The sequence below is a fragment of the Carassius carassius genome, chromosome 3, assembly GCF_963082965.1.
Source record: "Carassius carassius chromosome 3, fCarCar2.1, whole genome shotgun sequence".
NCBI classification, from domain to species: domain Eukaryota; kingdom Metazoa; phylum Chordata; class Actinopteri; order Cypriniformes; family Cyprinidae; genus Carassius; species Carassius carassius.
The window spans coordinates 30,211,732-30,225,441 of NC_081757.1; the positions used below are offsets into that span (position 1 = coordinate 30,211,732).

Here is a 13,710-nt window from a genome sequence, read left to right on the forward strand (position 1 = left end):
CCATTTTATGTCATTCTCAGTTCCCTTTCTCTCTCTCTTTTTTTTGGATGAAGTTGTAGAGCGCGCACACGTTCTCACAGGCTTACCAGCACATGCGCAGTCAAGCTTGATTTTGCCAGGAACAAAAAAAGAAATGAAACTTGTTTTTGGAGAGGCACATTCACACAATGCTGTGGTAGAACAGGTTTTGTGAGCATGAAAACACACCCTTGCACTTTATTCCTTAGGGTTTTTTCTGTTGTTGTGCTGTTTGTGTGTGGCCGAGCCACAAAGTCCCTGTGCTGCCCACTGAATTGACAGGGCATGTTTGCATGCGTGTCCATCACAATGTCCTGTTATTCTGTGTAACACGTTTGTGGGCGTTTCGGCATGTGTGGTCTATTTTCAAGGCAAATCTAGTACCTGGTTAGTGGATACTAGATTTCACATATAGCCTTGAGCTCTACAGGCAGTGACATACAGTAAATGGCAGGATTCAGTTGTCTTCTAGAACTTTTCACCATTATCCTGTCCAATTCATTACCTGGGTTTCTTGCTTTCCTTGTATTTCCCTGGCACACGCACAGGCTCATCATATTAAGTTGCATAGGTAAGAAAATGGCACATACCAAATTAATAGTCAGTTTACTTTCGCTCACAAGCAAGGTCATGCCATAAGAGAAAGAGGGAAAAAGAAACTGTGTGTGTGTGTGTGTGTGTGTGTGTGTGTGTGTGTGTGTGTGTGTGTGTGTGTGTGTAAAAGTGCATTGCTGTTCTTCCTTATAAACCCAACACATTGTTGTCTGTTGTGTTTGTGTATTTAAGTTTATATGTGTTCTGTAAAAAAAGGAAAGATGTTGCATAATCTGTACTAACCTGCAGGAATCGGTGCAAACAACTAAAATTTTACTGTTGTAAAGGGCAATGTTAGCATTTGCATTTTTTCAAATTAACATTGGTATTAACATTAACATTTATTCATTTAGCAGACATTTAGCAATTTACAAGTGAGAAGCCTCAGTATTTATGTAATAAAATATTATTATCTGCCATATATTAAATATTATATATAACAAAATATATTAAATGTACTATATATTAAACTATTATAGTTTGTAAAATATATTAAACATAATGACAATCCATATTCACATATGTACATTTAATAAAAAAAAGAAAAGAAAAAAGAAAGAAAGACTGGTTGCCAGAAATGTTTAGAAAAATACAATGACATTGTTTCACTTATTACAAGATTGCATACTGGTGCTTTTCTATTTTACAGTTTAGAACTTATAACCACCATGATAATAAAGGGTGTCACAATAGAAGTAGATACAGAATCAAATAAAATATGATGTCTTGCAGGGACTTTTTCAAGTTTGGGAGATTTTAGTACTTTTGCGTGCCTAAAGCAGCTGCCTGGAAGCATTGCAAATATGGCGGCAGTGTGAACAGACTTCCCTTGAATTAGACTTTGGTCATGTGTAGTCTGACACTTTAATGATTAGTTAATGACATGAACTTTCAGCCTACCAACATATTACTGACTAGTTCTCTGGAGTTTTAGATGAGAAGACACACGATCATAGGTAAATTTTTTCACAATGAACTGATTTGCGGGCAAACAAAAAGGTGTTAATTACACAAATACAACTTATATATATATATATATATATATATATATATATACAAAAAAAATCTAAACACCGAGATAATTTACGTAAATCTGAAAGATTTCTTTCCCTCCATCAGAAGCTTGTTACATCAAAATATTGGTTGCTTCAAAAATATAAAAAACTGTACAAGTGTATATACAGAGAATTATTTTTTTATTTTTTTTACAATGAACCAATTTAATTTAGGAATTTATTCACATAACTGTAGAAAAATGGACAAAGTTGAATTTTCCTACTGTGCTCTTTAGGTTGTTCAGTATCAGTGTCCTGTATTTGTGCTATTGTCGTTACTTTCATTTATTATTGATATAGTCTGTAGTAGGTTGAAAGTTTGTTGTGTTAAGAGTATAAAAGTTCAGTTGCAGTCAGACTAAAGCAATAACTGTCGTTTCAAACTGTCAGATTAACAGACCTGGATAATGAGAAGTAGCTTGTCTTTGTCAATGTGTCAGTCAGACTACAGTTGGCCTTGATATTGTGAACACGCTCCGAAATACAGAAGTGACTAGCAAATATTTCAAATATTCAGGATTTTGTCATGTATACTTGAATAGACATATGCAAACTGTAGCTTAATTATGCAAAAACACACTGCACCTTGATCATAACGGCATGTGTAAACCAAATGAGTGTCAGTATAAGTATCCTGGCCGTAAGACAACAGAAATCAGTCTGTGCCTCTGTCCAGTGTAGCTGTTTAAAAAATCTATATTGAATTGACAAAATGTCTTGTATAATTTTTATTGGGTGCTTAAAGAAATCGTTTTTTGACTGTATGACCAGCTGAAGTTTTAACCATCCATTTTATGGTTTTAAGAGCAGAGCGTCTAGCAAAATTAGAAAACTAACTGAATTAGGGACAGTGTGAGGTGATTGTATCATATAAAGATGGTTAGCTAAGCAATGACATGTTGAGCTAATGTTTTTCCAATAGAAGGAAGCTTTACATAATGCGTGTAAACCACTGCTATTATGAAGAATCAATAATAGATTAGCATTCGCATCAGAAAGCTCCATCAGACATGCATCTGGTCAGTTTTAGTAAATTTGTGGTTCTCTAAAGGATGTGGGATTGTGTACAGCGGTATCGCTGTCCTTAATGGCAGATTGTGTTTGGAGGGTAACAGCACTCTTGCTTTCGCTATTCTTCAATTAGAAGAATTTATTTGTGATAAAGCAGGATGAGGAGCCCATCTGTGCTGAAGCTAATGGCTAATGATGGGATTGAGGCTGCATTAGCCTCTCTTCTCTGGTTCACTTTAGCCCACAGGCTCATTCTGACTGGTCTTGCTTTCACAATGTGTCTGTTTCCACTCGTCATACATCTTTCTCTTCTCCCCCTGCTCTCTGCCTTTCATTTTTGTTTCTTAAGGGCTGTCATTCTCTGTCAGGGACAGCTGGTTGTCATCAGGGAGAAACAGAAAGGCGTCAGTGTGTCCGTTAACTGTAAACGGTGACATGACACTTCCTCTCTCCTCTTTATCACTTTTCGTAGTATCTCCTTTACTCTTGGTTCTTTTCACTTATATTCATTTCTTTCTCTCTCCCTGTGACTTTCTGCAAGTGTGGGAAAGCATACAGGAAATCGTTCAGACTGTTAGGGTAGTTTTGGAGCATAACTTGCCCTGTGCCCTCCACCAATAGCATGCCCTCCAAAAAAAAATCTCTCACTCATGTTCTCTCTCCCTCTCTTACTCATTCATGCTCTCTTCCTCTTTCTTGCTCTCTCACTTTCGACCTTCGGTAGTGAACAAATGGACTAGAGTGACAATACTTTTATTTACAGTGGGATCCAATGGTCCACATTAAAATTACAATTTTTGGGATTAAATAACTGGAAATAAGTGAAAAGGTTCATCTTGAAATTAAAAATAGGTATTTAAAATGTATAACATAACATGGGTATTTTTAGATAATATTTAATTAGTGAATTTTTATCCAAAATATAAAACACTCCTTGTACTCTAATTTTGTTACTATAGTTTGTAATATAAAATATATAAATTTAAGGTGGTCAGTATGTTGTTGTTTTATTTATATGTATATTTTTTTATTAAGGAAGCATTAAAAGTGACAGCAAAGATAACTTAATGTTACAAAAGGTTTCTGCTTCAAATAAAAGTTCTTTTGGAGTTTCTCTTCATGAAGGTATCCTGAAACACAAAATCTGTCATCATTTCCACAAAAATATTAAGCTGCACTGTTTTGCACATTGATGATAATAATGAATGTTTCTTAATGAACAAATCAGTTTATTAGAATGATTTTTGAAGAATCATGGGAGACTGAAGACTGATGAAATGGCTGCTGAAAATAGAATTTTGCCATCACAGGATTACATTTTAAAATAAAATAACAAAATGGAAAAGTAATTTTAAGTTGAATACACATTCTGTGTTATTAGAAAATTTCCAAATACAAAACATTTTTTTACCATGCTGTAAACGTACCTTTTCACGTTGTGTGCAAAAGTGTTTAAAAGCTCTCTAAACCCAGATAAACAGAGTCATCTGACCAGTGTATCCAGGATGGGAGACCAGTCAAGCACCTTAAATATTTCTCTCTCTCCCTCTCTCTTTCCCTCTCTCTCTCTCTCTCTCTCTCTCTTTCTCTCTCTCTCTCTCTCTCTCTCTCTTTTCTTTCTTTTTTTCTTTTCATGAGTTGAAATGTACAATGAACATCAAATAGTCTGACAGAAAGAAATTGCCATCCTTTCAAAAGGTTGTGGTTTTTTAACTGCCTCGAGACACAGCATTAAAACATACCCTGTAGACTGAGTAAAGATAAGAGCACATTTTCAAAATACCTCAGGAAAAACAAAGCCCATTAATGAAACCAAACCACATAACCGCACAGAAAAAGAGTACGTAGGAGAGATAATGGAGGAGATGTCAGTCAGAGCGAGCTCCACAAAGCTGTCTGTCCATGTCAGACCTGATCTAACTCTAATCTTTGTTCCGTTATGTATTAATCTAGTGGCTCTCAGTCTGTTGGCTAGTTCATTGTTGATGCTCTGTTCATAGTTCATTCGTAAGGAAGAGTGACATTTGTCACTGCTGCTAGTTATTTTTGAATGTTTCTGAATATTTTTCAATTAATCTAACAGCACATGCATAGAACTCCATATAATACACAGTGGCTCCAAAAGGTACTTGGACACTTAAAGGGATGGTGCAATTAAAAATGGACATGGTCATCATACCCTCATGCGATTCTAAACCTGTATGACTCGGAGAATAATAGAAGATTTTTTGAAATGTCTCTCTGCTTCTTTTCCCAGTGCATTGGATGTCAATGCAGTGGTCTCCAAACTGTTTTGTTACCAACATTCTTTAAAATGGTGTTCTACAAAAGTAAGAAAATCATACATTCAATTTGAACCAAAAAATCCATTCCAAGGATCCCTTTTGTCAGGATAGATGACACGTTTAAATATGAATGTTTCAAGAGGTTTTGTTGTTTTTTTTGGTTTGCGTTTTGGAAAGACGTGATTTCAAGATATTCTCAAATAACACCAATAAGTTCAAGTGCAAAGTTACACTATGCTCTGTTCACTTCCAGTCATACCTGTGAACAAGGGAGAGCCAAAATACAAGCAGCCCTTCAGAAGTTTTGTCGTTCATTCAGCCAATCTTTGAAAAACAGAGGATCTAAATGTCACAGATTGATCTTTTGACTCAATACAAAGAACAAAAACCTAAAAGCTGCAGGTTAGAAATGCTGCAGATGATGATGGTATTAGCATTTGGACTTGTGTATATTTTATATGCCAACAACAGAAGCCCTGGAGTGTAACACAATGTCCTGTTGCAAATATTTGTTACAATCCCTGTTTAGAAAGTGTCCCCCTTTAATTCATGGACTCCTCCAGTTACCAGTTATTATTTTCCTCATTAAAATTATAACAAGAGCTCGATAAGTGTTCAGTATAATGTTTATGCATCAAAAGCAGAACAAAACAGTACTTCTCATTTGAACCAGGCCACACTGACCATTTATTCACTCAGCTCAAAGTTCAAACGGCACTTATTTTAAGGAAAAATTAGTGGAAAATTGTAACTCAAATCGGGTTTGTCATGTTCTGACCATAAAGAGTAGTTAAAAACCTCAATTGACCTGGTTTTGTTCTACTTTCAATTAAGAACAAAAATCTGTCTTTAAAAAGAAAGATTTTAAATGTAGCATTAAAATGATCAATATCGACTGAAATAAAAAAAAAATATTGTGACCAATTTTTGGTAAGTTACTCGAAAAAAACAACAAAAAAATTAAACAAATCCACTACAAATTATTTATTACATCTTTCAAATTATAATTTGATTAGATTACTGATTACTGCATTTATAAAGTAATTAGATTACAAATTACTTTACTTTCAAGTTTACTTTTTCAATTTATCAAACCTACAAAACACGCTACAAAGAGAAACTCATAGTTCTTTAATATCCACTTAAAAAAATAAGTATTATTTGTATACTCTCCCAATATCAACAATTTTGCTAAAAAAATAGGGTGCACTTTCTGCACTCTCAGTCTCTGTGAATATCATCGTGAAACGAGTCACTAAAATGAACGAAAATTACATGAGAAATACAGTATATCTAAAGAAAGCTTGAAGTGTCTATTATTAAATGAAGTTAGTCATGGTGAAAACAAATATTCTCTGATAAAAAAAAAAAAAAATAAAAAGCCTCACCCCTAAACGTAACTGTTTTTGGTGGGTAAACAGATTATACATAAACAATGAAATGAGATTACAAATTTATATAAATACGCCAAAACATAAAATTGTTAATAATTGGGTGTTTTGCAAATACTATTTAAAGCCACTGTAAAATGAAACAAATCCACACATATACACACGCAGACAGGAAATGTGTTTTTTGAGTTGATTATATAATAGTTTCCTTTTCATCCATATCCTTATCCTTCTTTCTTCCTCCACAAGTGGGCTTTCATGCATGACATCTAATTTTCTTGTTATAGATGGCTCTGGACTCATGCCTAAAATGCAAGCCTGTACAAGCCATTGTTAATATTCAGCGGTCAGGTGTTTCTGTCATCGTTCTCTCTGTTTTATATATAAAACACTTACTGTACTGCTCAACTGAAGAGGATTTTCATCCTTATGTGGTAAAGGAATGACAAGAATCACAAACTCTTGACCCAGGCCAAATTCATTATCTGCACTAAAGAAAAGAAAGAGGAAAGAAACAGAAAGACAAGAGACAGAGAGAGGGGGTGGAAGGGGGTAGAGCTGTGCGACAGACAGGCGACAGGTTAACAAAGCTGTTCTGTGTTGATGTGGGGCAGTAAGGGTGAATGATAGAGGCAGGGTTACTGGAGTGGAGAAATACATCTCTCCTTTCCTCAGATCTGTGACCTTTTGTGTTACTGTATTTTATTTGTCTGTTTCACCTTTCTGTGTGACTTTCCATGCAAAAGCACCCAATGCTCAATTGATTCCTGTAGCTTGATTTTGGTCCATTTTGCAGCTCATTCTGGCCAAAATCTGTCCACTTAGACGGGAAGAGATTGTTGTACAAGCATTAATGTATACAGTAGTAAAAAAAAATTTTTTTTGCTGAAACTGAAATTAATTATTTTAGCTGAAATCCAAAATAATTAAAAAATAACAAAATAATAACCGAAATGAAAATTCTTGGCTGAAGCCAAACAACATTAAACACCGGTTTTTCACGCCAGATTTAGCTTTTTACGGTTTTGTCTTGCTTTTCAAAGAAAAGATCAATTACAAAACAACAATTAGAAAATATTTACTTAACACTGAAAATATTTTTTACATTCTAGCAGACATTATACCAACAAATCACAATTTAACTTTAAATTAATAAGTTAATATAATAATATTTTTGCCCATTTTGGAGACCCACATTCTTGAATCAGGAATGTTTTTTTTACTGTACAAATAAATGCAGCCTTGCTGAGCAGAAGAGTCTTCTTTTAAAATATTAGGCAATGTTATAGATCCCTATAGTTTGTATGTTATTATAAATGTATTCATTGAGCTATTGTAATTATTATTATTATTATTATTATCATTTATTATTCTTTTTTATTTTATTTTGCAGAGCAACAGTAAAATTACAATACTAACATTTATGAATGTTGGTGGAGTTGCTTTTTTTCAGCTTTTATTTTGGCGGAATCCCGCATGAAGACCTCACGGCTCCCTTTTGTTGACAGCAGCAGATTTTTGTCACATGTATTGTCACGTGCCTTTTCATGCTCATAATGTTCATAAAAATGTGACTGAGCAACTGACGAGTAACACAGTTTGGGTGCAGAATTTCCTTTGAACCCTGGCTAAAAATCATGTGGTGCCGTGAGCTTGTGCAGCGCTGTTTGAATGCATGCAATTTGTGCTGGTGTTAGAAAACAACATTTTGCAGTTTATTTACTAATTCTTTAAATCCATTTTGGAATTTCAGTCATCATACAGTAACCAGCAACAACAACCCTTCTACTTCTCATCTGAGACATGAGATGCAGCAATAAGTAGTGTGCGCCTCTACTTGATCGCTTAACGTCAGTGTTCGGTACAATTTGCTCATTCGGCTGAACACCAAAAGAGGTTTTTTTTTGTTTTTTGTTTTTATATTTTCGGTCGAATAATTTCAGCTGCCGAACATTCGGTGCGTCACTAAAAGTAATGTTTGTTAAATAAACCATTCGTTCAGTTAATAATAATAATAAAAAAGATTTATACAAAATTTGGAACTTCATATTTCAGGCAACCTTTCTATTGACTATTTATTGGACATTTGAGGTTGATGTAAAATTTCTTGACATTTAAGCTGTATTATTGATGTCTTTTAAGCAAATTAATGATTACATGGAACATGCCATTATTTAAATTTTACATTTTCTTTCCACATGCCTTCTGATTCTTGTTCATTTTGTGCTCTTATCGAGACGCTTTGATAAGTCTTGAACCGGTCCTGCCACATCACCTCTGTAGGATTCAGGTCAGGTCTTGAACTAGGCCACTGTAGAACCTTAATTTAGTTTCTTGTCAGCCATTTAGATTTGGAATTGCTTCTGTATTTCGAATCATTGAAATGCATCATACAGTTACAGTGTTAACAGATGATACAGATGATCAGGCGTTCTCCTAATAAAAGTGTCTGGATTACATAACAAAATTTTATAAGTATTTTTCTTAAGCCAGCTTTTTGGTTTATTTGCTTTATCATATAAATACACATACACGCACATAAATGTCCCCACAATTTAGCATAAACAAACACGCACACACATATATTATTATTATTATGTGTGTGTGTGTGTGTGTGTGTGAATGTATAGTAAATATAATGTATACACAACATTTAAATTACCAAAGTTGAACACACTTCACAAATATTTACAAAGGTTTTCACAAACAATTCTGTGACTCACACCACAGTTTATTTTTAAAAATGTTATTAATTTTAAATTATGAAAAAAGTAGGAAAAACTGAATGAAACTGCATACACGAAAATCACATGCCCTTGGAGACCTTATAATCATGTTAAGATGAAATTGAATAAAAAATTTCATCTTAAAAATATATTGTTATATACAGTAAAAGAGTAAGTTAAGCTGAATTATAGCTTGAGCTGTGAGGTTTGTCTGTATAACAGTGCAGATGCATAAAAGGTGTTTATTAGGTTTAAACCGGATATGAGGACAATGCTTTGCTCAAGGATCTGTTTCTCAGGCGACAGTTCGTCTTTAGAGAGTGACGAAAGACTCTAAAAGAAAAGGTTGTGTGGAATTTTTATATGAAGATGGTTTGGGTGTGTTTTTTTTTTTTGCAAATGACTAGCTTCGGGCATGTGGTCACTCATTTAGAATGCATAAAAACATTAGACCAAGGTTAAGAACAAATTAATGTGTGTATGCATGTATTTTGAATTAGGTGGAGATTTTTCATGGCAAGTTCTTCTGTGTGTACAAGTAAGAAATATGAGTCCGTATGGGAAGGTGTGCCATTCTCATTTCAACAATGCTACTCAATGCCATGGGATTTTATCATTATTAGTTCAGTTGTCACAAGCACACCTTCTTACTATCAACACCCGCATACACACCCCAGTGCCAGACACGACAGGAAGTGACCGTTGCCTGGGCTACACAAGGAAGTTACAGCAAGATATGTTCACTGTAACACACATGGTAGTTTCCCTTTAACCTGAATTATCTGTGTGCATGTCCTCTCTTGTGCTCACGACTTTGTTCATTTATCAGCATGGGAAGCTCGAATTAATTTTGAAGACTTTATGTATTTGGAGATTAATTGTTTCCATAATTAAGGTCTGACCCCACAAGAAGCCACAAAAAGGCCAGTCACTCACAGGGTGCAGGGCAGGGAACAGCTCCTGGGGCTTTGTTGGCAGATATAGTGGGAGAGGCAGTAGAGGCCTCTGCACTCTCTCCTGGTATACATCACCTTTTAACATGAAAAATCCCTCTTTATCTCACTGGCACAGCAGCAACTGAAAAAAGTAACTTAGGCTCAGGGTGTGGTGGCTCACTATTGTGTTGCACTGTTTTGCTTTGTAGTAGGTTGAATGTCTATACCCTGGAGCCTTTTTTCCCCTCTCAGTCGCTTTCTCTCACCAAGCTCATTTTTTTCCAGCTGCTGGTGACATTACCATCCTAACTTTGGTTGGTACTTTGGAAGGTTAGTGAAATTGCACTATTACCACTTTAATCTGGATATCACATTTCATTCTACACCTGAGATGTGCATCTCCCATAAAACCAGTATTCAATTCTATTTCAAATTGGGCCGATTGTTTAGTTAAAAAAAGCCTGTGTGTGTGTCTATATATATATATATATATATATATATATATATATATATATATATATATGAGAGAGAATTTATTTATTTATTTATTTTTTATGTGTATGTATATATGTGTATATTAGTGCTGTCAAATGAGAAATCGTGATTAATTGCATCGAAAATACGTTTTTGTTTACATAATACATGTTTGTATATATATACAGTATGTGTATACATATATATGTATGTATGTATATGGACTGGAACGATTGGTTAAAATGACATTTTCTTCTTTGTGCAGACTAATAAAGAGGCAGAACATAAGCACAGAAATGTAGGAAATGCATGTTTCAGATTACCTGAAGAACAAATAACCTGTCAGTTATAAAGCAGGACCCAGGGCAACTGTCATTATTCAGAAATATTTGATTGCAGAATGAATGAGCAGTTAGAATCGGGTGTTCCAAGAATTTTGAAGCCACTGTTTTGTACACAGACATGTTTTGCTTGGAAACATGGTGTCCATTTGCTTTTTTTTTTTTTTTTTTAACTGATATTCTATCACCTTTTGTCACAGCAATGCAAGTTAAAAAGTCTAGATGTATGGCAGCTGTATGGTAAAAGCCATAATCTTAAACAGAGAAGGGGAATTACTCTGTAACTGTGAAAATGCTGAATAATAAATAGAGAAACAGTTTTTTGATGTGATGTCACCAGTACAAGAACCGCTTGTGTCTATTTAGTGTGTATATTGTGTTTCTCTTTCTGAACTTTATAAATGACATAACACTACAGTGACATTGTGGGCTAAATATTAAACCTTAGGTCAACATTCTTTGTTGGCCAGGAATGAGGGGAATGCATGTATGCTAGGAACAGCCGCACACTTGCATACACCCTTGTGCAGAAACGCTTGCCTAATTTTTTCAGGAAGATATTTCACAAGTCTAAGCCTGTAGCGGTTAGTCGAATGCAGCCTGTTGATACCATCAATGTTACATTACTTTACAGCTGAACTGTGGTAAATATATCTTAATATAAAAATAGCTGTGTCTCTGGATCAGTTTTATTCATTGTTTGTGTCATTGTTTTAATAAATTTTTTATTTTTTGTTTTGTTTTGTTAGAAATCTCCGATTACTTGTGTTTATATTTACAGTCACACCCACAGAATGGGGAAGAGGCAGGGCGGAAAGCTTTACAACTTTTACTTCCTTAACAATTTTATTGTCAACTCCATATCTTAAAATGGGATGTTTTTTTTTTTTTTTTTTTTTTTACTTTGATGTATTTCAATTTTATTAAAACAATTTTTTTTTCTACATTTTTGTTATTTATAAATTCTGAAGTAATGCTAAGAACACCATGTTGTGCACATATGGACAGATAGCGCTAGTTTTTGTTTTGTTTAAATATTTTAAAGAACAAACATCACTGGTTTAGGACGTTCACAGGATCTGGAAATGAATCATTAAAATATAAATAAATTGTCCCAGTATCGCTCTAGGGAGCCAGTGTTTCATGACGAGTCATTAGCTGCAGGGAGATGCGTGTGTGTGTGTGTGTGTGTGTGTGTTTTGTCCGGGTCCATACTGCTGGGCTTGTTTGGACTGGAACCAGTCCTTAGCAGACTTTGACCAGTAACCCATGACCCTCGCACACACTCTGGATTTTCATCCACACAGTCACACACCATGGTGGGAGGGGACGATAGTACAGGAAAGCGGAAGATGATAAAGAACGAGAGAGAAAGGGAGGGAGCCCTCGGCTATAGAGCGGCTATTTACAGTCCAGATCTGCTTTGTTTATTGTTGAAGTTTACAAGCACAGTCATCCAACCACTGCCCCAGCTCATTTACTCAGCTATTCTCTTTACGAGATCGACTCTCTTTCCAGAACACATGAAGCAGAGACGTTTATCTGAGATGTGAATCCTGAAGTGTTGAGGGAAGCTGTCATAAAGTTCACTCTTAACTTATGACTGCTTCTCCACTTCAGTGACCGCATCCTTCGCTTTGTCAGTGGTTATGTGTGTGCGATGTCAGGGATTCTCTGGACATCTGTTCAGTGTTATTTCATTCGCCATTACTCCTAAAGACCCCATGAAATCACCTTTTTTCTATATTTTGCTGACATATTTACCTGAAACAGACAAGACATATTAAATGCTCTTCTTTTAAGTTGTAAAAAGTCACAGCTAGGAGCCACGGTTTGCTACTTGCTAATTGGTGACAGTTGGTAATGGGGAAGGGACATTATCACTCTCAAGATAATCTGATTGGACCGAAATCTGTGCAATGCATAATGAGTCATCAGTATTTTTCCCAGGAGAGTTAAACTGTTTGTCTGCGATGTGACTGTGTCAACATTTATGAGTACACTGTTGTGTATAAATCTGCGGTTGGATTTAAGAGAAACAGACAGTAAACCACAAAACTTTTGATTTGAAATGTCGGATGTATGTCTCCACTTTCTGACTAACTGACATTTAATTCCGATTTACTGAAAGATTTTGACGAGGAAATGAAAGTAAATGACAAACCTATTATTATCATTACCAGGGTTAATTTTAACCATTAAACTCATTCAGCAGTATTTGACAAATGATTAGACAAGTAAATAAAATCACGTTAATGGAGGGAAACTCCTTCAAAGAAAATAAAACTGTTGTTTGTTGACGGGGTTAATTTATGTACTTATTTAATGCTTGTTTTGTTCAAACCAAATTTTGAGGCACACTACTGGGCCCTGGTTCTCTGGTTGAGAAGCAATGATTATGATTTATTTATCTCTTTGTGTATCTGTTGTTGTTGTTTTTTTTTTTTTCTTATAGGATGTGGAAATCCTGGACATCAGTCAAATCAGGGACACCAGGACAGGAAGGTTTGCCAAGATGCCAAAGGTACGTTTTTATATGAGCATGTGTTGAAGGTTATGTTTGGAAAGGTTCATATGTCAGTGCATGTGGGTGGTAAGGTTTGCCTGTGTTTTAGGACCAACGTTTACGTGAAACACTGGGTTTCACCAAAGTAGAAAGCAACCCAGAAACAAAGCTGCTAACTATCGTCTATGGCAATGACCTGGTCAACATCTCCTTCCTCAACTTCCAAGCTGTGCAGGATGGCTATTGCAAGGTAACCACGACAACAGGCCCATCACCTAGATACCATGTCCACGCTTTCGCTCCCTCTTTCTCTCTCTGTCCTGTTTGTCTGCTTTCTACCTTTGCTGGAGTGTGCTCTGAATGAACTACTGTAC

The 13,710-nt window shown here is 35.3% G+C and overlaps 1 protein-coding gene across 2 annotated transcripts in view; it reads left to right on the forward strand.

Moving 5' to 3' along the window:
• The window catches only part of plcb3 (phospholipase C, beta 3 (phosphatidylinositol-specific)), a 51,152-nt gene that overhangs the window by 17,404 nt on the left and 20,038 nt on the right, over window positions 1-13,710 (forward strand). For both annotated transcript variants that reach the window (XM_059535889.1, XM_059535897.1), the window contains exons 3-4: window positions 13,286-13,354; window positions 13,446-13,586. In XM_059535889.1, the coding sequence (XP_059391872.1) occupies window positions 13,286-13,354; window positions 13,446-13,586 (210 nt within the window). The remainder of the gene's footprint in view (window positions 1-13,285; window positions 13,355-13,445; window positions 13,587-13,710) is intronic.